The sequence below is a fragment of the Mercurialis annua genome, linkage group LG4, assembly GCF_937616625.2.
Source record: "Mercurialis annua linkage group LG4, ddMerAnnu1.2, whole genome shotgun sequence".
NCBI classification, from domain to species: domain Eukaryota; kingdom Viridiplantae; phylum Streptophyta; class Magnoliopsida; order Malpighiales; family Euphorbiaceae; genus Mercurialis; species Mercurialis annua.
This window is the reverse complement of record NC_065573.1, coordinates 41,279,140-41,303,936: the sequence shown is the minus strand read 5'-3', so window position 1 is coordinate 41,303,936 and position 24,797 is coordinate 41,279,140. Positions and strand designations below refer to the sequence as shown.

General features: G+C 30.8%; 4 protein-coding genes across 5 annotated transcripts; all 4 read right to left on the bottom strand.

Annotated features, from left to right (window-relative positions):
* Positions 1 to 722: 722 nt before the first annotated feature.
* On the bottom strand, positions 723 to 2,545 carry LOC126677041 (protein CANDIDATE G-PROTEIN COUPLED RECEPTOR 7). Its single transcript, XM_050371473.2, has one exon. The coding sequence runs from the start codon at positions 2,327 to 2,329 to the stop codon at positions 1,025 to 1,027; it is 1,305 nt and encodes a 434-aa protein (XP_050227430.1). The 5' UTR covers positions 2,330 to 2,545; the 3' UTR covers positions 723 to 1,024.
* A 2,592-nt stretch (positions 2,546 to 5,137) lies between these two features.
* LOC126677764 (endoglucanase 1-like) lies at positions 5,138 to 7,524 on the bottom strand. The gene is made up of 7 exons (XM_050372543.2): positions 7,063 to 7,524; positions 6,755 to 6,964; positions 6,486 to 6,686; positions 6,322 to 6,414; positions 6,081 to 6,236; positions 5,893 to 6,004; positions 5,138 to 5,813 (listed from the first exon to the last, which is right to left on the bottom strand). Exons 1-7 carry the CDS (start codon positions 7,273 to 7,275, stop codon positions 5,317 to 5,319), a joined length of 1,482 nt encoding a protein of 493 aa, XP_050228500.1. The 5' UTR covers positions 7,276 to 7,524; the 3' UTR covers positions 5,138 to 5,316.
* A 1,066-nt stretch (positions 7,525 to 8,590) lies between these two features.
* LOC126677765 (beta-carotene isomerase D27, chloroplastic) lies at positions 8,591 to 10,453 on the bottom strand. The gene is made up of 6 exons (XM_050372544.2): positions 9,924 to 10,453; positions 9,755 to 9,847; positions 9,603 to 9,664; positions 9,378 to 9,484; positions 8,980 to 9,075; positions 8,591 to 8,901 (listed from the first exon to the last, which is right to left on the bottom strand). The coding sequence occupies exons 1-6, from the start codon at positions 10,308 to 10,310 to the stop codon at positions 8,852 to 8,854; spliced, it is 795 nt and encodes a 264-aa protein (XP_050228501.1). The 5' UTR covers positions 10,311 to 10,453; the 3' UTR covers positions 8,591 to 8,851.
* Positions 10,454 to 18,657: 8,204 nt separating this feature from the next.
* LOC126676641 (GDSL esterase/lipase At5g41890) lies at positions 18,658 to 21,276 on the bottom strand. 2 transcript variants are annotated; one of them, XM_050370878.2, is made up of 5 exons: positions 20,931 to 21,276; positions 20,030 to 20,160; positions 19,760 to 19,945; positions 19,192 to 19,450; positions 18,658 to 19,099 (listed from the first exon to the last, which is right to left on the bottom strand). In XM_050370878.2, exons 1-5 carry the CDS (start codon positions 21,199 to 21,201, stop codon positions 18,855 to 18,857), a joined length of 1,092 nt encoding a protein of 363 aa, XP_050226835.1. In that variant the 5' UTR covers positions 21,202 to 21,276; the 3' UTR covers positions 18,658 to 18,854. The 2 variants fall into 2 exon arrangements, with proteins under 2 accessions (XP_050226835.1, XP_050226834.1); XM_050370877.2 differs by having other exon boundaries at positions 19,703 to 19,945; positions 20,931 to 21,274.
* Between the last annotated feature and the right edge of the window lie 3,521 nt (positions 21,277 to 24,797).

Here is a 24,797-nt window from a genome sequence, read left to right as displayed (position 1 = left end):
ATAACTTCAGAAGATGAGCCCCCACCCAAGATGATATCAAGCAACCAATAAAAAAATTCCTGTCCATGAAACAAGCTTAATTGCAAATCTGGTAAGCTATTACATAGAAAGGTTACCTAAAAGCTACACTTAACCAAAACAATAATTGAATCATACCTATCAGTACGTAAGACTTTAGTTAGAGCACTACTATCAGTATAAGGTACACCTTACAAATTCAAAAATAAAGTTTATCACAAGTTAAACAGATTTAAACTCAAAAATAAAGTCAATCACAAGTTAAACAGATACAAAGCAGTTTAGGCTCTTTTTTGTTTTGGCAAATCGACAAGAAGTGCTGTACTAATCACAACCAAACAGCACTACACAACAAAAGCCCAGAGGGTAAAGTCCTCAACAGTTACAACCATCCCCCAATTACAACATCCCTACAATTTCTTTCATTACAAAACTTGATCAAGATGGCACTCTTAACCAAAGGCTTAATTTTTCTATCCTTGACCGCTGAACTTATAATGGAAATCATCTGATTCTTATAAAGAACAGCAAATCACGTGAATTCAATATTTTGAACAAGTTCATAGTAACTAATTCAATCCCAAGAATTACCAGAAGCATATAATATGAACGAACCTCAAATCCAATTGATATGAATGAATTTGTTGCTAAAAATTGTGCTAATTAACAGAAAACAAAACAAGGAACGATCTAAACATAAACCATTTGACAAAATAGTTTTACTTTAGATGTTTTAGTTTGAGAAAACTTGTACATTCTACTTAATATCCAGTATCATGGACAGACACATTAATGAACCTATACTTTTAAACTGCAAAACCCAAAAACATAGCTTATCAAGAAAAAAAAAGAACAAAGAACACACAAGTGAAGAGTCACATTTACCCTCCCATAGCAGTCAAAATGAACATGGAGACCCAATCATTGAAGCAATGATCAGGTTACTACTTCATATTGTCCCCATTTCTTGGCGCACCATCTCCTTTAATATCTAAAAGAAAATAAATTACAATTCAAATTCATCTTCCAATTTCAGTTGCTCTGCTGCTGCCTCCTCTTCCTCGTCATCAATCACAAAGTATGGATTATGAGCCTCAGGCTTAAAATTATACCCAGTAAACGCGTAAAAAGCTAGGGTAGCCAATTCTCCAGCTACAACACTAGTCCACAAATACCTATATGAAGTAATAGTCTCCAATGCGTAAACGACCACCCGGGTGAAGTAGATGTAGCAAATCACAACGATGTAATACTGTCTAAACAGAGTCAACTTCATCAAATTGACAGCAGCTTTCCCATCAGTCCTGGCGGCCTCACGCAAGTTTTTAATAGACCAAACAATGGGGAACAAAACAGCACAGCAACACACGACATCAACTAACAAAAACACTTGCTTCCATGTAATCCAATCTTGACCATAGGGTCCAGTTTCATCAATAACAACTTGAGCAACATTAGCCACAACTTGTAAAGGAATGACAATCATCAAAACCTTCTTTTCTTTATCTTGCAAATACGGCTTCAAAAACGACCACCCCGTACCGATCAACACAATCAAAGTAAACAAAGCAATCCCTTTCAAGAAACTAAACATATAAAACAACACATCCCATCCGTGAGCACTTCCAGTTCTTTTAATATAAGACTTGTCCTCAGCTTCACACAGTAAATTCAACGTCTTCATAATAACAACAGCAAGCATAAAAATATGAATTCTAAAAACGGTAAGTCGTTTCTTATACAGCACATAAATCCACAACCCAGCCATAATGATATAAACGACGGAAAACAAGAAATAAATCCGTGGCAAAATAGTTTTTCCAGCAGAAAGATAATCACGATTACCGTCACGTTCAATGTTATACATAGCCGAATTGACGTCCATGGAGAGTTTAACGGAATTGAGACAATTAGCGAAGACGAGCGTGTACTGATCGGCGTTGTTTTGAGAGACGGCAGTGGAGAAGCTTCTCTGGCCGGTTTGGAGCTTGTTAAAGGTGTAGACATGCGTGATTAGGTCAGATTGAAGCGCGCAGGCGATCTCTCCGTCTTCGATCTGTTGGATAACGTGAATCCACGATTCGCGGGTGCATAGGAAGAATCCGACCCGGGAGAGGTCGAGATCCGGATTGGAATTGGAGAGCTGGATGTTGGAGACGTTGAGTTCGAGAATACCTTTGTGAGTGAAACCGAACTCGTCGAACGGTATAATTGGACGGTCATCGTTGCGAATTTCGGAGGATCGGATCTCAGCTGAAGAAAGAGAGAAGAGAAGCGATAGAAAGCAGAGGAAGGGAAGGAAACGAGCCATGGGATCTGAGAGTCAGAGAAATTGAAGTCTCTCAGATCAGATCTAAGAGGGTGTTAAGAGGAAAATGTTCTGAAGAAGACGACGATGGTAACGGTCTACCCAATGGTTCAAAACGACAATGTCGGTTGATACATGCAAAATTTTATTTTACTTTCATCAAAGAAAATTAAGCGCACCAAATATAATTTTCTTGGTAAACTAATGGGAAATAGGGAATTTTTTTTATCAAAGGAAATAAGGAAATGACAAACGTGAATTAGGAAATATTGGGAGAAAAACAAACAATATAAGAGATATATTAGGCGGATATGACGAGACGAGATTAGACTATGTTTATTTATTTACGAATTTGTCATGGAAATGAAAATTGGAAAAGTAAAATAAAGAGACGAGGAACGACTTTTATTTGTGGAAATAGAGTCCATGGTTGTACTTGTATGGAAGTTGAATTGAAATTAGAAGAAGTATTATCATAATCTTACATTCGAGATTCCGATTAAATACTTTATAGGTTACTAAACTATTAATTTATTTCAAAAAAATTATTGAACTTTAATTTATTTTAAAAAAAATTACTTAATTTTCAATTTATTTCAAAAAGGATATCAAATTTTGATTTATTTCGAAAAGGTTATCAAACTATCAATTTTAGGGGTGGGCATGGACCGGTTAACCGGTCCATGAGGGCAATTTGTAAACCGGTCCATTGTAATACGGTTTTTAAAATTAAAAACCTAAACCTAAAATTTTAAACGGTTAACCGGTAAATCGGTTAACCATAAAAAACGGTTCGGTTTTTCGGTTTTACGGTTTTTAACCATATAACCATTAGAAAAATTAAAGACAAAAAAGATAAAATTTTAATTCTATTTGATTTTTTAGCAAACAAAAAAAAACTATAGAAATTCAAATTATATTAAAAATATAAATCTAAACTATCTTATAAATAGTTAAGTCAATGCAAATATTTAAAACTATTATTATTTATAAATAATTTATGAGTAATATTAAAGCTAGGTTTGTATTTTTTGAATTGTTTGTGGTGTTGTTCACGTCCACTTTCTACTATTTATATACTTAAATATTCCTATTTCTGTTAAGTAAATATTTTAATAAGGAAAACAAATTTCTATTAAAATATTTTCATATATAAATTCTCCTAAAATATATAAATATTCCTAAATAAAATATATGTCAATATATTTTTATAATTAGATTTTATTGTGTATATTATAAAATCCATATTATTTTACAGATCATAAAATATATCTTATTAATTATTAAAAATATATGAATATATATATAAACCGGTTAACCGATTAACCACGGTTTTTAGAAATCCAAAACCTAAACCTAAACCATTAACCATGAAAATTAAAAATCAAAACCTAAACCTAAACCGTTGGACCGGTTAACCATATTTTCCGGTTCGGGTTTCCGGTTTCGGTTCGGTTAATCGGTTTGACCGGTTTTTTTGCCCACCCCTAATCAATTTTGTTAAAAAAAAAGATAACAAACATTTTTATATTTTTAAAATATCACCAAAAGTTAATTTTTTTAATCATTCGAATCACACGAGACAATTTTAAACTAATTATTTGCTACAAAAACTATACATGTATAAATTCTCAATTTAATAAAAAAAAAATTATTGATCAAAAAAATTAATATTTGATAACCTTTTAGAAATAGATGAAAGTTCGGTATCCTTTTTAAAATAAATTGGTAGTCCAGCAACCTTTTTAAAATAAATCAAAATTTAGTATCCGTTTTGAAATAAATTGAAAGTTCAGTAACCTTTTTAAAATAAATCAAAATTCAGTAATCTTTTTGAAATAAATTAATAGTTCAGTAACCTACAAAATATTTAACCCTCGAGTTAAACCAAGTCGTGTTGAATCTACCAAGTCTATAGTAAATAGTAATAAATTTATGCTTGGTGAGATTCACCACAATTCATTAAATTAAGTAGAACATATCAAAAAAATTGGAAAAAAAATTAAAAAAACAATTTAAATTATATCTTTTCATATACAACAAAATATAAAAGGAAATAAAAAGATATAATAAATAGAAAAAATTGAAAGTGACTTATGAATTACCTCCTTCCTAAATCAAAACAATTCTATCAAATAAAAACAACACGGCTGTAAAATTTCTAATTTAGAATAAAATATAATAAAAACACTAGAGAAACACTAATTAGTTCATAACAAACTTTTATATAAATTATAAAATAAATTATAAAATAAATTTATATAAATATGGGCTTGTAAAGATCTTGTAATGGCAAAATTTGTTCATACCAAACTTTTTCCTATTTCCTTGATTTATTTATTTGTCTTTCTCTTCAACCATCCAGTTGACTTTGTCATGTTGCTTTACAAAAGACACTTATCAATTTTCTTAAAATGTAAATAAATCTGGCAAAAATAGGAATACGTATCCCTTACTAAATTTTTTTAGTATAATTTTTAATGCTTTTTAATGATATAGTGCATTCAGGACTCTTCAATTTCAACTAAAATAAAACCATAGAGTGTGGCTACGTATATCATTTTGTTTTATTTTGTTTATCTTTTCTGAATCAACTAAACAAAAAAAATGTTTTTCTAATTTTTGTATGTCATGTGTTTTATAAGAAAATAATTCAATCGAGTCGAAATAGTATTAACAATATTAACAATTTATTCCTTTTCCATAATCTTTTATTTAAAATCCATTTCTCAATAAAAAAAAGTCTAAATTTATTGTTTGTGACGGATGATTGCCCAACTGTTCTTCAGTACATTGTTTGACATATAGACAGATTAGAAAAGTTTGTGAGTTTATTGGTATTAGCTTAGCTAGATTAGTACAATAAGTACATTGTGAGTGTGTATTCACAAGAAAATTAGGTATGCCTATACATTGCCAAACTTAATATAGCTAAATCAATGCCAATTGACTTTGCATTCATTCACGCCGTTTTGGCATACAATTTAGTATTAGTTTTTGGCCGCAGCGAAGAAAGCTACTGCACCAACAAATGGAGCATTAATATAAGTGGCAGGCTCCGATTGCTGGTGGTTATTTCGATCATCTGCAAAATTATCGTTACTGTCAGGACCGCCGAGTATGGCTCCAACTAGCACATTTGGATCCGGAGATGAAGATTTGAGGTATTGAAAGCCCTCGTCGCATGAAATTTTATTAGGATGTGTCTGTATAGAGGGTGATGAAGCTCCTCTGTGGTGAATATGTTGGGGATACTTGGTTCCAAACCCTACCATGTATGACATTTTTGCAGGATTATCTCCTAAAATGTAGTCCACCTGTTTTTTTGCATGTGCTCTAAGCGATTCTGCTGTTATGGTAGAACCACCGCAGGAAACACTTCCTCCGTTTGAGCTTACATAATTTGCATATGTTAAGAGCAGAAAAGCTGTCGAAGTTACATACTGCAGATTGCATCCGCCTGCCTTGCTATTGTACAGAAGGCCTCCTGCAATGAGTAAAAGATAACAATTCTGATCAATTTGACTGTATTGACATTGAACAAAGACTCATGTTTTGCTACTCACCAGGGGTATATTGGGCCTGGAAACCAGAACTTCCTGGAATCAGAGAGCAAATGAAGCTGTCTGAATGTGCTTTAAATGACTGAAGTTCTGCTTTTTTATTCTCCAAGAATGCCTGTTGAAAATTGGACTTGTTAATGATAATTTCCGGTGAATCTGGAATTTTCAGGTAATGAAGATTGAAAAATAACCTTGGCAAGAAGAATCTTGGTCCCAGGTCGCTTATCATCCCAACTGAAAGAGTAGGTATCCTCATTAGCGCTTTGACCGTTCGACTGTATGTAAGACAAGTACGAGCCACTAGGCGCAGCTCTATGAAGCCATGCTGCGCCCCATAGAAGTTCATCCTGTAAATATATCAACAATTAAGGTCAAATTAAACAAGAATGTAAATAGTTATCAAAGAGCCAAGAATAAATAATTCTTTTATACCTGATGTCCTGAGTAGGAGCAATAAAATGGGCAGACTACTGAACTGAGAGAATCACTATAAGAACCCCTGTATTTATCAGCAAATTGGAATACCTGAACAGAATCACAATGTAAGCTTCCATGTAAATCCAAAATGGGGCAATGTTGTTTCTGAAAATGCTTACTCTAGTTGCTGTTTGAAGCAATTTGGAAGAATAAGCAGGATCAGAATCTTTAAAAACAATAGAAGCAGCAGCCAATGCAGCAGCCGTCTCGGATGCAACATCTGATCCCGGGTTTTGAGCAGTTACTTTGTAAGCATTGCGGGTAGTGTCCATGTCTTCAGGCCTTTCCCAGCACTTATGGTCCATATTTGGATCTCCAACCTGCATCATTGGCACATTTCAGCTTGTTTTTTTTTTCCGTATGAGGTTCATTTTTATGCAATTATTACTTGAACATAGAGAGCTCCAGGAGTGGCGGTGGCGGCTTTTAAAAGATAATCAGTACTCCAACGGATAGCAGCTTTAGCATTCCCCAGCTGGCTGTTCATTGAGCTGCCAAATTCAATGACACTCCACGCCAGCATTGTAGTAGTGAAGGCCATTGGCAGTCCAAATTTGACATTATCTCCTGCATCATAATATCCACCAGCTAGGTCCACCTGGAATTCAATCCAATTTAACTCATTTTATCAATAACGATTCCATATTTTATATATACATTAATAAAACATTTGTAGCGTAAGCTTGAAATGAATACTTTATCAGTGGAGCCATCAGTCAAGCCAGAATCGCCTCTCCATTTCAGCCTCTGGTCAGAAGGCAGTTTACCTGACCGCTGACCCTCGAAGAAGAGAATGGATTTTTCAAGAGCGTCATTATAATCTTTAGAAGTGAAGGCAGCAGAAGAAAACAGGCAAAGAGAAGAAAGAATTAAGGCAAACATGAATGACAATTTAGAAATGGAACCCATTTTATTATGTTGGAATTAGTACTAAGTTGGAGAGTCTACTAAATTGTATTAAGAAAGGTTTGGCATTTTTATAGGCGAGGTAAGGAGAAGCAAGAAGTTAGGGAGTTCGTTAGCAGTTAAGAATGAGTCACGGGATCAAAATATGCAAAAATGGAGGTTTTGGGTGTAGGGACAAACAAGATTTAAGGCAAAGCTCCAAGTCATTGATGGACACCAAAAAAGACAACAAATCCATATACTGCTTAAACAGGACCAATCTCGTGTCCATTAACATTGTGCAGTTTAACATTTGCATTGCAGTAGAAAGAAAGGGTGGCTGTTAAAGGCTACACATTTTCCAACTCCACTCATCAATAACTACAATCTATAATGTTACAACTAAATTGTTATACCACTAATTATATCTTTAAAATTAATATAATTTCATTCCCCCCCCTCCTCTTTCCCAACCCACTTTTACTCTTTAAATAAATCATTTTTCTGATGATTAGTAAAAAAACATTTAATCTACAATATTTTTTAAAAATATTTTTATTGCAATATTTATATATCTTCTACCTGTTAAATTACTAATGTATTTTATTTTTAACTTTTTACTAAATTATTTTAAAATGTTATATAACTAATTGGATTGAGAATTAACTTTTATAATTAATTAATTTTTGATTTATTTTAATTAACAAATTGAGTTTATTTCATTACTATTAATAATGATACTAACTCTACGAAATTTAGTATTTAAATTATTATAACACATTAAAAAACTGAATTTTTACTAAACAATATTAAATTTTGATAATAATAGTTTTATTTTTAAAAAATAAAAAAATATTACTATTCGTAAATGGAATTATTCAGTTGTTTTTACAATCATAACAAGGTGAAAATAATATTTATATCAGTTAGATGATAAAAAAATTGAAGTGTATGCTTTTTGAAAATTTAATAATAATATAGAAAATTGCAAAGATAAATAACAAATTAGTTTAACATTGATTTACCAATGAATTATAACTCGAATTATATAAGCATTAAGCAACAAACTGCTAGATCGTGGGTTCAAACGATCCTCCTCCCCCATTATCAAAATAAAAATTAACATTGATTTTGGGGAATGTCATGGCAAAGTCTTAAAAAGGGCATAAATTAAGTAAAAAGTTGAATTCTGGTCTTTGGATACCGTAATTAATGGCAGAGTATGGAGTATGATTTGGACTTGTAGTGATCAAGTCACGGATACGTATAAAGCTAAAAATTGAATCACATGAAAGAATATGTGCTAGTAGGAGGGGAGGTCCAGGTTTATAGACACCGCTTGAATGAACAGTTATTGTTTGTTATATAATGCACTATAGTTTTTTCAACTATAATTTCACATGTAATTTGAGCTTCGAGTATCACATGCTTAGCAAAGAACCTCAGAATCTAAGAAATCTGAATTCCTGAAAGATTAAAAAGCTCAAAACTTTCTGCACTTTCTAATCTTTTAAACCAACTGTAGAAGGTGTAGAAGAAACCAATTGTTTTTGTAAAACTGTTATACAATACATTAGACCAAAGAAGCACTATATATCTTTCAAGCCTGGAGCTTATGACAAATGCTGGAGTTGGGGTTTGCCACGGAACCTGCAGATGATACTTTTACTTAGAACTAAATTTAGAAAAAGCAGGAAAAGCCCATTACAAGTACTTAAAAAGACTTACAAATATTTGTATAACAGGGTTGTTTGTGTACTGGATCCTCTTCAAATGGAGGTGGAGCTTGTCCGTACACCATTTCACAGCTCATATCTTCAAAATCTGAAAGTGAAGCAAAGATGTAAGGTATGGAATCATTCAGGAAATAATAACTGAATGCAACTCACAAAATATCGAAATTTCAATGCAGCCGACCTATGTTGTACGGAAATACAAATGTTCAAAAAAATACTGAGACGTTAAGTCCCATTGTTTTACAAGAATCTGTTATAAATAAAAAGTTCCAGAGTTTTATAAGCAATTTCAGACATGGAAATGAAATACTCTAGTATATCACTCGACAAGTTTCCGTGTGCAAAACATAAGCTCCGACGATAAAACAGGAGGGAAAGGAGGTAACTTACTGGGGATCATGGTCAGTGCAAGTCCAAATTCATTGGTGAAGAAATCTTGAGTGGGAATCTTGCACATATTCACGCACATCCCTACACATCCACTATTCTCAAGGTACCTTGATCACAAAACATTAGTAAATAAATGCAGTCAAATTACCTCAGAAATGAAATATCAAACTAGCTACTTATTAATAATCAAACAGATTGTTTCTTATATAACCATAGAATTTATACCTGCACTTCTTTATATGAACTCCGCTTTTTTGCTTTACTCCATTTACCTCAACTTCTACAACCTATTTAAGTAGTTAAGACATGCTAATGATCACAGCTTCATATCCCAACAAACAAAAGTAAAATTGATAAATAAGAGAAGTTAGTTTTACCTCAGAAGGCCCAACTAACCACTGAAAGAATGGCACTGTTAATGCAGCATTGAACTCTGCAGCCCACCTTGTTGGTGGAAACAGTTTCTTGAACTGCAACAACAAGAGATCATCAATTAAAGAACAACTCACTTTGTCTCGCAATGATAGAAAAAGTTGCACTTTCTACCTGCTCGGGGGCACCTGGAGGGAGCATAGACAAAAGAACTTCACGGACAACTTCTTGCTGCTGTAATCGGTTCCTTCCTTGCATTACTCTCCTTGAAACATCAACAAAACTCTCATAATCATAATCCAACCAACCTTTCTCCTTACTCTCATAAATCGCATTCTTGGCTGGAGCTGCAAATTTCTCCATTTTCCTAGCAAAAAGAGTCATGAATGCCTTCTCAAAGAACCCATCACTATATTTTGTCTTCTGTCCTAAAGGAGCCGGTTCTCCTGTAGGCTCTGCAATTCTACACCTAATCACCGTACTTCTAGGTCTCCATTTCTGCAAACTAAGACTTCGCTCAGCTGTCGTTAAGTGGACAGCTTGGAAACTTAAAGCTACCATCAATATATTGAGCTTCAGCACTTACGTTATGTCTTATTTTTTACTTCTGTTTTCAGCTGGTATATGTTCATGTTTGATTTCTTGGGATTCCATAAGCAGCAGAAAGAACCTGTGGAGGAAAAATGAAGACATGATTGGTGAAGTTTGCTTTGTTGCCATACAAAAATTTGTGACCATACATTCATTTTATTATTTATACTTATCTGTATTATTGTTTCCTGATATAGCTGATTCTGAATGGCAACTTTACACTTTTATTTTGGTGAAATAAAATGACGGCATTAATTTAAAATGTAAATTTTCTCATTATATTTTTATAATTTTTATAATTTTTATAATTTCAAACTATATATATTCAAATTAAATTCTTACAATTTTAATATGATTTAATTTTTTATGTAATTTTTCTACATTATTTAAATGTTATATTAATGGATGCGATTATTGAACAAGTAATATGTAAGATCAATATTATAAAATAACTAGGTCGATGCCCGCGCGATGGCGGGTGGGAATTTCAACTTTCAATTTAAATTTTTATTAATTTAATTTACCAAAAAAATTATTATATAAAAATACTCTTTAAATTCCACAATTTATAAATATGAAAAAATCATAAACAAATCATAAACTTTTGTAACAATAAAAATTAACTTTTGACTATATTAAACTTTAATTAAATTAAATAAATTATTGATAAGTTTTTAAAAATTGTTCTTAATTTACAATTTGTAAATATTATTAGGGTTAATTACATATAAAATCACCACCTTTACACGAAATTGCAAAAATAACACGACCTTTAAAACGTGGCAATTCAGGGCACCACCTTTCATTTCTTTTCAAAAATAACACGGACACATTTTTAGTGGCATTTTTACTGACGTGGCATGACACGTGGCACTCCTATTGGGTGTCCAAGCCAGCAAAATTTTATCTAAAAACGTGTCCATGTTGTTTTTGAAAAGAAATGAAAGGTGATGCCCTGAATTGACACGTTTTAAAGGTCGTGTTATTTTTGAAAATTCGTGTAAAGGTGGTGATTTTATATGTAATTAACCCATATTATTATAATAAAAATTTAAAATATTTATGGTAAAATAGTACTTCCTTTAGCATTTATTTCATCATAGAAACCGTATAGGATATCTAAAGGAAAATAAAAATGACACATGAAAATTTATAACAGAACTTGGTGGATTCTTACTAAAAGCATGTATTCCTTGCAAAACAAAGTCAAATTTCTTGTACACGGTAGCAAATGTAAACATTGAAAGCCACACTCAGTTTCTTCATAACATGATCCCACTTCCGAATGTGATATGTCTAAAACTTCAAGTGAAACTAAAATCGATCTCTAGCTATTAAGTCTACAAGATTTCGTAAGTTTAAACAAATAGTCCACCTCTTGATAAATGCTACCGGAAGAATCCCCACAAGATATAATTAGAATATTTGTATCTTTTACCTTGAATTGTATTTTTCGAAAGCACCATCAAGCAGATAAAAAACGAAAACTTACCATGTTATAGCAAAAAGATACATGAGTCTGCTGCCTTCATGATTTCAACGCAGATTTAATATTATCTGGATACCTACATCTATCACTAAAGCAAGTACTGTCAAGCAAATAAATGACAGTATATGATGTATAAATCAATTCATAAAGATTCTATTTTGTTGTGAGAGTTGCAGATAAAAATAAATGAATACCAAATTTAATCAGTTATTTCATGATTTATCGACCTCATCATAGGATAAATACATTGATAGTCAATGGATGCAAATAGAAATAATATTTTTTTAAGAAAATCCATTGAGATCAAAGAAAGATGATAGAGTTTGAACTTAAAACATAGCTGCAAAATTCATATTTACAGTGTAAACATTTTTTCCCATCAAAGACCATATAGAAAAACTAATATTATAATTGGAATTCAATAATGCTAAAAAGATAATAAGTCGTCTACTTCAATATATTTTCTCTTTTATCCATTAAATATGTCACTGCAAGTAAAGTAGGAGTATTTGCAAGGTCTGCAAATAAGCTAGCAAGGAAGCCAAATTAAAATATTTCCCAATAAATCTGGTTTAACAGTGAAGCTCGTGAAATAAGCTGGTAAAACAGTGACTGTAGTGCAACCACATGTCCTTTCAACAATAAAGAAAGGAGAAAGTTAATGGAACTTGAAGATATTCAGTTCCCTGTTTAAGAAAGAGACTGATACTAATTTGTTTTTCATTAAAACTGACATTATATGTGCTTCAGAACCAAACCGGATATCCGAACTGAGGCTAACCAAACTGCACCAAATTGAATAATCGAAGTGAACCTACAAAATAAGTTCGGTTCGGTTCGGTTTGGTTTATAATTTTTTTTGATTTGGTCGAAGAGATTATAATTTTTTTTGATTTGGTCGAAGAGATAGTGATGCAAGAGATAGAAACTATATGGGTGTCAATTCAATTTGATTTGCTATTTTTAATTTCTTGAAAGTGTGAGAACATGTGATGGCCATTGTGAAATAATATGAATTGAATGAGTAATAAAGTATAAAAATTAGTGATAAACCATCTAATGACAAATTTCCATATGCCATGGAAGACTCGGAGTCTGAAAAGCAACTAAATGTTGAATGGAATTCTACAGTATGTGCTCACATATTGAATAGTAAAATTTAAGTTTAAGGCTGAGTATTATATAGAAAGAAGTAACTCAACTAAATAGCTCCATATGACTATACGCTTTTAAATACTAATTACTGAGTAATGCCACCTCTTTCAGACATTTTATCAAACAGTTCATGTGTGTAATTTAAAAACAGCACCAACTTATCAGCAAAACTACCGAAATAGAAAATGAGGTCAGAGCTCTGATCCCTCTTACCAGAATAGAGAAATGTACAGGACTTAGCCGTGAAGTTGACGATGAGATTGTTTGGTGATGAAGTTGTAGAAGAACCCAATAGATCAGTGATATCTTTAAATAATATCATGTTTAAAGTTAAAACGTCTGGAGATGAAATATCAAAGGGTTGAGTTGAGGGCAGCATTAATTTTGTTATGAAATAGAACAGAGCAGAAGTTTTAGGGTTGAACGTTATTGAACGTTACTTTCAATTAGAATACAAAACAGAAAGGACAGGTGGCTGGATTAGAGAAGAGAGAATTAGCTAATTACCTAGATTAGAAAAATATTACTCCCTCCGTCCCGTAAAGATAGAAAAAGTAACCATTTTACAAGAATTAAGAAAGTAGTTATTTATAGGTAATTTGTGATAATTTATCTAAATTACCCTTTGTAATCAATTAGTTATGTACATTTCCCAAAGCCACTCTACCAATTATAGCACTTACAACTCATTTATTTATCTTTTCAAAATATGCATTTAATGTTTTATGATAAACATGTAGAGGTATTTTGATAATTTTTGACTTAACTAACTCTACTTTTTCTATTTTTATGGGACAAAAAAAGGTGGTACTTTTTCTATCTTTATGGGACGGAGGGAGTAGCATTTAGTAACCCTAAAATTCTAACTTGATTTACATACCCCAAGCGTGTCAACCATTTATTTTTTTACTCTGCTCTTTATTTTTTATACTCCACTTATACCTAACACACTTTATTCAAAGTTTCTTCTTCTTCTTCTTCTTCTCTTCTTGGCTCATTTAAAGAGAAAAAAACAACAAATCAACAATTCAATTTAAAATCTTCAGCTCATAACAATTTAACAAATTGATTTCTCTAATTCTATCATTACTTTTTAAAAATTTATTGTGACTTTCAAATTTAATTTCGATCCGCTCGAATTTTTAATTCCTAATCAAATAGCTCCAAATTTCACTTCGAATTCAAATCTAACGATCATAACTTTCTTAAAAAACAAAGAAAACTGTAAATTATTAATTTATTTGTTCTCATTAAAAATCTATTAAAAAAGGTTTCAAACGGTTTCAAGTACTGTTTCAATTACGGTTTCAAACCGTTTACAAAGGTTTCAAACAGTCTAAAACAGTTTCTAAAAAACGCTTTTAAACAGTCTAAAAAATAACAGTTTCAAACAGTTTCAAAAAACAGTTTCAAACAGTATAAAACAGTTTCAAACCGTTACAAAGGTCTCAAACTGTCTAAAACTGATTCTAAAAAATACTTTTCAATAGTTTATAAAATAACAATTTCAAATAGTATCAAACAGTTTCAAACCGTTTACATAAAAAATAACAGTTTCAAAAAAAAAAAAACAGTTTCAAACCGTTTCCAAAGGTTTCAAACAGTATAAAACAGTTGCAAACCGTTTCCAAAGATCTCAAGCAGTCTAAAACAGTTTCTAAAAAACACTTTCAAACAGTTTAGAAAATAACAGTTTCAAACAGTATAAAACAGTTTCAAACCGTTTAGAAAGGTTTCGAACAGTATAAAACAATTTCGAGAAAACAATTTCAAACGATTTCTAAAATTAATTTAAAACATTTGAAAACCAGGTCAAAATATCATTAATGAAGAACATTACGATTTTTTCAAAAAAAGTTGTAAAAAATTCCAAAAAACGATGTTAAAATAATTTAAAACAAGGGTTAATTACATATAAAATCACCACCTTTACACGAATTCTCAAAAATAACACGACCTTTAAAACGTGTCAATTCAGGGCATCACCTTTCATTTCTTTTCAAAAACAACACGGACACGTTTTTAGATAAAATTTTGCTGACTTAGACACCCAATAAGAGAGCCACGTGTCATGCCACGTCAGCAAAAATGCCACTAAAAATATGTCCGTGTTGTTTTTGAAAAGAAATGAAAGGTGGTGCCCTGAATTGCCACGTTTTAAAGGTCGTGTTATTTTTGCAATTTCGTGTAAAGGTGGTGATTTTATATGTAATTAACCCTTAAAACAACATAGAAAGAAAAAGTAGAAGAAGAAGAAGAAAAAGAAGAAGAAGAAGAAGAACTTTCTCATCTATCATCATCATATTATCTCTTAAACTCTTTTTTTATTCAAATTTCTTTGTCTTGGAGTTCATTTGTATAATATGGAAAATAGAAAAAGCAGATTTAAGAAAAACGAAGAAAAAAAAAGTTGCGGAGGAAAGAAGAAAAAAAAGACGAAGAAGAAGAAGAGAGAGAAAAAGAAGTGAGAGAAAAAAAATGAAAAGGAAGAAAGAGAAAAATGAGAGAGAAAAGGAGAGAGAAAAGAAAAAAACGAAAAAAGAAAGAAGAAAGAGGAAAGAGAAAAAGGAGAAAAAAAAAAGGAAAATGAATTATGCATGTGTTTAAAAGAAGGAGAGTAAAAATACAAATAAGTTATTTTGCTAATTGAGGTACAACTAAAAATAATAGAAAAATAGAGTAAAAAAGTAAATTTTTGAAATTGAGGTATTTAGAACAAATAAGTTAAAAAAAGAAGTGTTTTGTGCAAATTCCTCATTAGAAAAACCCACTTGGCAGAACTATGTTAAAAGTTGTTTAGGAGCTCAGCTTTATATTATTGTATGATGATATTATGATTAGGAATAATATTGATATTTTTATACTATATTTAAACAGATGATTTTACTTTTACAAAAACAAAAGTATATAATTATTTATCAAAAAAAGAGTATATAATTAATATTTTTATAAAAATAAAAGATAGGATTTTTGTTGAGGAAAATTCTTTTCTTTAATATTATAAAAATTAAAAATGAAATAAAATTCAAGGGAAATTTAGGCATTTACCTAAAAAACAAAAATATTTGCACTTTTTACCTCAACAAGAAAAAGTTACAAAAAATACCTCACCTTTTTTTCATATTTATGTTTTTACTCTCGGAATTAAAATAATTATAATTTTACTCCATTATATAAAAGCAGCAGTTACATTATCATCTCAGTATCATAATATTTTTTAAAAAATTATTTTTCGTATGTTATCATACTATTATCATTAACTCTATCATACTATTATCATAACTTATCTTTATAAAAAGCAACAGTTACATTATCATATCATTATCACCGCAGTGTTATGATAACGATATGATAATATAATGATACTGATACGATAATCAGACACTGTTTATCATAATAGTATCATAAATATTATCATAACATTATCATATAGGTACCATAAATATTATCATCTCGGTATCATATGATAATGCTATGATAACGACATGATAATGTTATGATAACAATATGATAATCAAATATTATTTTCTATAAACAATCTTTTTTTCCTACAATATTATGATAACTACATGATAATACAGTGATACTCATATGATAATCAGAAACTGTTTTTTTTTTAGAAAAATATTTTTCTCTGCAGTGTTATGATAATGATATGATAACGTCATAGTGATAACGATATGATAACCAGGAGTTGTTTTCTGCAGAAAATCGTTTTTTCTGCAGAAAATTGTTTTCTTTCATCATAAAATCGTTTTTAATGCAGATTTTCAGATCTTAAACTGAAAAAATTCAAGAACAATTTTTTTAGATCTGAGAGTTAAAATAAATCGTAATAATCACCACGAGTTAAGAAAAAAAATCGCTAAAATATGGAAGAACGGCAAATCAACGGCAACGTGAAAACAAAGCGAAGGCGGGACGAAGGCGGAGCAACGGCGGATCGTTGAAGGAGCGACGGTGGCGTGATAAAGAATAAAAAAATAAACGAAAAAAAAAATGGAGAAGAAGGCAAATGGAGAAGAAGAAGAAGAAGAAGAAGAAGAAGAAGAAGAAGAAGAAGAAGAAGAAGAAGAAGAAGAAGAAGAAGAAGAAGAAGAAGAAGAAGAAGAAGAAGAAGAAGAAGAAGAAGAAGAAGAAGAAGAAGAAGAAGAGAGAGAGAGAGAGAGAGAGAGAGAGAAAGAAAGAGTAGAAAATCTGAGAAAAAAAGGGAGATACTCATGTTAGAGTAAAAATAAAATGGTTAGAGTGAAAAATAATAAGAAATAAGTATTATTATAATAAAAAAAGACTTTAGAGTAAAAAAATAAAAGTGCTAAAAAGATGAGGTATTTTCTCTATCTTTTCTTTGTTGAGGTATAATTTACTATTATTTTAGAAAATAGAGTATTTTCCCTAATTTTCTCAAAATTCAATTGCATTAAGTACACGTGGGCCGGTACTACAGGCAGTACATGGGCCGTTTTCTTTATGGACGATAGATGAGATATATCACAAAGTAATGGGCCTTGGAGTCTGCGACTTTCCAACCCAATAACTATCAAAAATGACAAAGTTCACGAGATTTTGAAGCTGACAGTGACTTGGTGAGACAAGAACCCAATTTCTCCCTCTGATCATCAATGGCTCATGGGGTTATGTTGACTTGCATTTTTACATTGAAGGAGCCATGCACCAAATAGTTTTTTTTTTTTTTGCTCAAAATCTGCTGTAATTCTAATAAGTATATGATTTTAGATGAAGCGTGTAATATATATTTTCTTGCTTTGCATATTTATTTTAAAAATAAATAAATTTAAAGATTAAAATATTTTAAGTTATAAAACTTTTATATTCAATATTTACATAATTCTTCAATGTTTTAATAATGTCAAAGGTGTTTCTATTGCTGTTGTTTTAATTGCATATTTAAATTATATTTTTAATTTTTTAACAACCTTACATCAATAAAATAATTTATAAGTGACTCAGTTATTTATTAACTGTGTTTGACTTTAATGGCTTTTAATATTGTTATAATAAATACAATTTTAAATAGAAATTGTAATATATTGGTAATTTTATAGAGTAAAGCTGCAAATTAAAGAAATCCAGCAAAAGCTAAGTTATTTGAAGAAATTCACACAAATATTAATATAAATGATAGTATGTCTGCTATCTGTGATCCACCAGGAACTTAAAAAAAAAAAAAAAAAAAACAGCTCAAAGAAACGGTCTTTAAAAGTGTTAAGAAGGCTAGCTGATCCAACTACCAACTACCACATGATGTTCATAAAAGGAGACAGGGTCCTCTGTTACAAAGGTGGTCGATCGCTAGTCTGGCACTGCGTGTTCATAAGTGATGACTCAGTTAGCCTTGTTTTTAATCTTATACATTTACTTGTTCACATTTTAACAAACGAAATGTCCATTAAAAACCTAATTAAACCCAAATGATGGCCTCCAGGCCCCTCACCAACTCATTTTTAAGTGAACCATGTCGGTCTTAAGCTGTTTCAATTTAGTGTGCATGAATTGAGGTATGAATGTGTCTTCAGCTTACCCTTCACAGTATTTTAAAAGTGTGTGCATGAATAGAAAGTTATGGGGCATAACACAACACTCCATACTTGTCACTAACTACATTTACTCTGCCATGCTACTTGCACAAAGGGCAATAGTCAACCTCTTTTTTTATTTTTTTTTATTTTCGGATCACAAAGTCAACCATTTAGTATTACACAACACAATAGAAAATTGGGAAAAGGGCTAGCTCGCATTTGCTTAGGAGAATGATTTTCATTAATGTTGTCCAATCACATTCACTGCAGAAGTAAATTTATTACGGTCTACTAACATCAACATAAAACTAATACTTTTACATCTTATTACTAGTATGAATTATAGTGATAGAGTTGCCTAATGTTAATTGGAAAGCTAACACTTTGATCCCCATCAAGCAGCTTTTTGGCAATGATGATATTGGCTGCTTCTGTAGGGTGATATGCATCCCAAAATACATACTTTTCTCTATTATCACACAGAACGGAACTCATCGCGCCCCCATTGCTTTCCTTGAAGCACACAAATGGCGGAAAGTTCCCCCCGCAACATGGTTCGAATCCATTTTCAAATCCTACCATTTGTTTCACAAACTACTTAATTAACACATCCAAAATTTTAATAACTATACAAAAAAAAAAAAAAGAGTTTAATGTCTCGACTTACCGTATTGATGATAATCAAGGATAATACTTAGGACAATATCAAAAGAATTGGCATACACGAACATTGCTTCCGGTCCCAGTTCTTGATTCAATCCATTGACCATATTTTTCAGTTTCTTGTTGTAGCCTTTGATTAATTGATTCACTTTTATGGAGCATTCCGCGATTGGTAATAAATTTAAAGCACGAACAAATGGTATACAGCCAAGAGGTCCAACATCAACTATGATGAATTTTCTTGCTCCTAATTCATGTAAACGCTGCTTGTAAAAATGCATCTTAGTGTCAATTAGAAATTATACATGAAGAAATTGACTACAAAAAACTTTCAATTTATGTCCGACAAATCTGTGACGGATTTTTGAAAATTTGTGATGGAATTTTTACAGCAGTGTGCCACAAAATCTTATAAAATTGTCACAAAAAATTATGATGAAAATTCCGTCATAAATTTGGCAGTAACAAATTGTCAATTTTTTTAGTTATAGCAGCGTTCTAAAAGTAATTTGCACCTTAAGATGTATGGTTAGGTTAGAAAGCATAAAATCCTGCAAGAGAGCAGGTGAAACCTTGTCACCCTGTAAAAATGGTATTGATGGCTGCACATAGTTAAGAATATCATTCGATCCTGTGGTCAGTGAAAAGATTGCTGTCTTCAGGAATTCTGTAGTGCCATTCTCACCCATCACGTTGACCATGTAATTTCTACTTTCCTCAAAATAGCTTATTTGTTGTTCTAGAGGAACTCTTCCAATCTGCTCATCATCATTTGATTCAGAATTACTCAAATTCTTTTTAAATTCTGTTTGGATTAAATGTAACTGTAACAATGTACTTACAAATAAGGAACCTGTTTCATCTAAGATTCCAGAGGCCCCAGAAGCATAATTAATTCCTTTGATAATTGCATCACCCTTGTTGTTTGGTGCTAGATAAGGTGGTGGAAAAGAGTTAGACCCAAGTTCTTGACCTGAATAATTCATCAATTAATATGCATAATCAATTAATTAATTTCAAACATCAAATAATCAATAAAAAAGGGTCAACGCGGCTTTCAAATTTGTGTCTCAAGATCAAATAAATCCATTTTAACTTTTTGAATCAATTAGACCCAAAATTGGTATTTTCGGAGTCACATAAGTCACTTGAGTCAATTAGGCCTCCAAATTTGCGTTTCGGGTCAAATAAGTTCACATTTGAAGTGTATATTTTTAGGGTTATTTAATCTAAATTAAAAGAGTTTTTGGGTCTAACTGCCCAAAAAGTTAAAATGAACATATTTGACTCTTAAAACATAAGTTTTAGGTGTAATTGATCCAAAAAAATTAAAATGAATTTATTTGATCACGAGACACCAGTTTGAGAACCGCGTTCGACCAAAATTTAGAGAGTCATTTAGTGGTAATTCCTCTCTAAAGGCATCAAGAGATATGATAATATTGTCACAACTGTGCACAGTTCATTTAAATATTTATTTCGTTGTCTCGTAATAAAAATACTAAATTTAAATTTTACGTACTTTTAAAATCATAACTATCTATTGTGATATTCTATAAAAAGTAAATGAAATAGAATCAGATTTTGATTCCCTCTTTCCTATAATTTAATGTATCTGGTTTCCTTGTGTTGAAAAATGAAAAGAAGTAATTTTCTAGTGTTGAAAAGCTTAAAGAGCAGAAAAGAAACCGGGGTTTGCTTTGTGAGTCAGAATGATTAGGTGAAGAATTAAAGAGAGTTTACCAACAATGTCAGGGATGGTGCGGCCATTGGTAAATCTTCCGGTGGGAAGACCAGCAGAAGGCTTAAAATCGATGCCATAAGGAGGAGAGTTGGCCTTGGAGAGTGTAAACAAATAGTTATTATTTCCTGCGTCCACCAATGAGTCTCCGAACACAAACGTAGTTATTGAGCAGCAACCCATCATTTGCCAACACACCAACACCAACACCAACACCAAATTTAAAACTGAATGCTTCCACATTTTATGAACTCCAATTCTTACAACCATCATGTCCACACATAAATATCACTACTTGTAAGTCTACTTAATCATGCATGCTACTGACGCTGACCAATACTACCCGGACACTTTGAATTGGTCACTTGGGAATGGTTCAACAACAAGTACTAGTCCATTTGTTATACAATTTTCATGGACCCTCAAGTGATACATATTATGATTAACACTTACACTGTGTATGTTGGACAAGAAAGAGCCTAATCCAAAATCATTAACGAGTCTAATTGCCTTTGCAAATTTAATTTTACATTTTAAATAAGTATCGAGGATCATGTAATGATTAAGTATTTTTTTCATGCTCTGTTATAAATTTTTAAGGTTTGATTGCCAAAATAATCCCGATCTTTCAATTTTAGCATCAATTTTCACATTTAATAATAATAACTCTAAATTTTAATAATATCTTCAAAAATAGCAAGCTGCCAAGCTGGACAATTTTTTTTTTAAGGAAATTGGTGAGTAAATCGAAATATATCTTTAAAAGATCGACGAACAAACTAATGTGGCCACCTCTTCACAATTTAACAAGTTTAGTAAAAAAAATTTCAATTATGAACAAAATTTTATATTTAATTTTTTAAATCTAAACTTTTGCATTCTTTTATCAATTGCGACCAAATATTCATATCAACTCATTTTAAAAGTTAGAAACTTTCTCAAAATTAGGTCGCAATTGATAAAAAAAACAAAGGCTTAGATTTAAAAAATGAAACTCAAAGTTTTATTCATGATTGCAAAATAAAATAAAATTGGACATAATTATAAAAATTAAAAGATTTAGTCCTAATTGATAAAAATAATAAAAATACCAACGAGTTGTAGCTCAAATTGTATAAGCGCCGGGCAACAAATGTCAAGGTTGTGGGTTCAAATCCTCCCACAAGCGCTCCCCCCTCCCCAATTATCAAAAAAATAAAAAAAAATGCAAGAGTTTGGATTTAAAAAAGGGTTAATATCTTAAAATTCATGTACTTTTCATTTTTTTCTTTACTTCCTTGATAAGCATTTTTTTTCTTAGCCTGTATTTTTGAAAATAGTTTTATGAAGTACTTTTATTTCTTTACTTAATCGTTATACTTTCAAAAATAGTTTTACTTGATTTTTGACACTTTTACACTTTTGTTAATAGAGACTTTATAATACTATTTTCGAAAATATAAGGACCAAGTAAAGAAAAAAAAAACTCTTAAGGACAAAGTAAAAAAAATTAAAAAATACTTTTGCCTTTAAAAAATAGTTAGGCCTTTTAAAATTGGCTTAATAGCCGAAATAATCCTATATTTTTGCATATTTTTCAATTTTAGCACCAATTTTTAAAATATGACAAAATAATCCTAAGATTTCGCATATCTTTCAATTTTAGCACCAAATTATAAATTAAATAAAAGTTAATATGAAATTTTATTTTTATTTTTAAAAATAAATTCATGTAAAATTTGAGCAAAAAATAGATAATGTATTTAAAAGATAGACGAGTCAATAGATAATATAGCACCAACTAAAAAAGGAGCATTGGTTGGAGAAATTGAATCCATAATATAAGAAGATTGTTTCCCAGCGAAGGTATAGCTAGTTAAATTTATATAGGAATATAAAATTGTATTAATTCATCAATTTGATATTCTAATACCATATAAACTAATTAATCCACTCAAAAATTGAAGCTATTATATAGGTTAGACTCTAATTGTAGTTTTATCACCTCTAACACACCAATTGTGATTTTATCATTATCTCTAGCGGTTATTATAGGTTTCATAAAGTAATTTTTTTAACATCGTCCAAACTATTCTGTTTGTTTTTCCATTTTCGGTGTGATGCATACATAAATTAAGATTATTTAATTGGTTAGGTGTATTCTAATGTTAATTGTAGAATAATTAAGAATCGCTTCTCTTGCGGGACAAGAAATTACTTTATTTTCTCTAGAGAGACTGCCAAGTTTTATAGGTGGCCTTAAATACTTTGCATATTTTATCCAAGTTCCATATAGCAACTTTTAATTTCATTTTAATTAGGTGATATCTTATGATTATTGGTTTCAAAATTTTGTGTATGAAATTTCCAGGGTCACTGAACTCCTTTGTGTTACTATTTCAACTTAATAATTTATCGACACATTTTCCTCCGACTATGAATGCTTTTCAGATGTTTGAAATTTCACAAATTTCAGATTTATAGGTATACTCATCTGTACCACATCAATTGGCGTCAGCCAAAGTCATGTTGCTCTTAGCAGGCTTCATAAATGTAAGATGGCTCAGAATCAAAAATGCCCTTATTAGCACAAATTAAGTAGTTGGATTCATTAATTAGAAGAAACTAATAGCTCAATCTAAAAATTCAAATATATAGGTAACAAAAACATATTGCTCTATGTAAATAACTAGGGTGGGCAAAAAAACCGGCCAAACCGTAAAACCGAACCGAAACCATAAAACCGAACCGAAAAATATGGTTAACCGGTCCAAGAGTTTAGGTTTACGTTTTGATTTTTGATATTTATGGTTAATGGTTTAGGTTTTGGAATTTTAAAAACCGCGGTTAACCGGTTAACCGGCTTATAAATAATATATATTTTAATAAATTATATACATACATACATACATACATACATACATACATATGTTTTCAATTATTCAAATAAAATATACTTTTTAATCTACACATATAAAAATTCTAAACAAAAAAAATATTTAAAAAATATTTTATTTATCAATATATTTTATTTTAGGAGAATATATATATATATATTGAAAGATTTTTATTTTTTTAATAAAATATTTATATACCTAATTGAAATAGGAATAAATAAAATTTATATTTTAATAATTAAATAATTTGAAAATTAAATTTTAATTATTAGAATATAATCTATAAATTTTATATTTTTTTATATCTAATTTTTTTAATGGTTACATGGTTAAAAACCGCAAAACCGAAAAATCGAACCATTTTAAATGGTTAACCGATTTAATGGTTAACCATTTAAAATGTTAGATTTAGATTTTTAATTTTAAAAATCGAACTACTATGGACCAGTTTACATATTACCCTCGTGGACCGATTAACCGGTCCATGCCCACCCCTGCAAGTAACATGTCAAATCACAATTTGAAAATAGAAAACATCTAAAATGACACGGAAGTAGGATGTCCAAATAAACGTCTATTAATCCGAGGATACTGAAATTAAGTCCATTTTTTTCTTCATTTATTATGAAACGCTAGGGAGAAAAAAAACTGGAATGGACTAAACTTTGAGGACGGTGGCGAGAATCACTAGTATTAGAATAGATCATGTGAGTAAGACAGTATGCAATTAATACAATAAGTTTGGAAGACCTGTTCTCATTTTTTTTAATGAAAAACTAATTCTTACTAACATTTATGAGTTAGGCCCTATTCTCTCAGTATAGAAGAAATCAAGTGGATGAGAAAAATGTGAATTACTTTAGTGCAAGATAGAGTTTTTTATTCTTATTTTTGTTTCACCTTAAAAGAAACATTGGTGTGTCTAAATTGATTAGTATTGATGGAGTCTGCCTTCTGAACCGGTGAGTGAACCTGCAAAACAGGGTAGAAGCT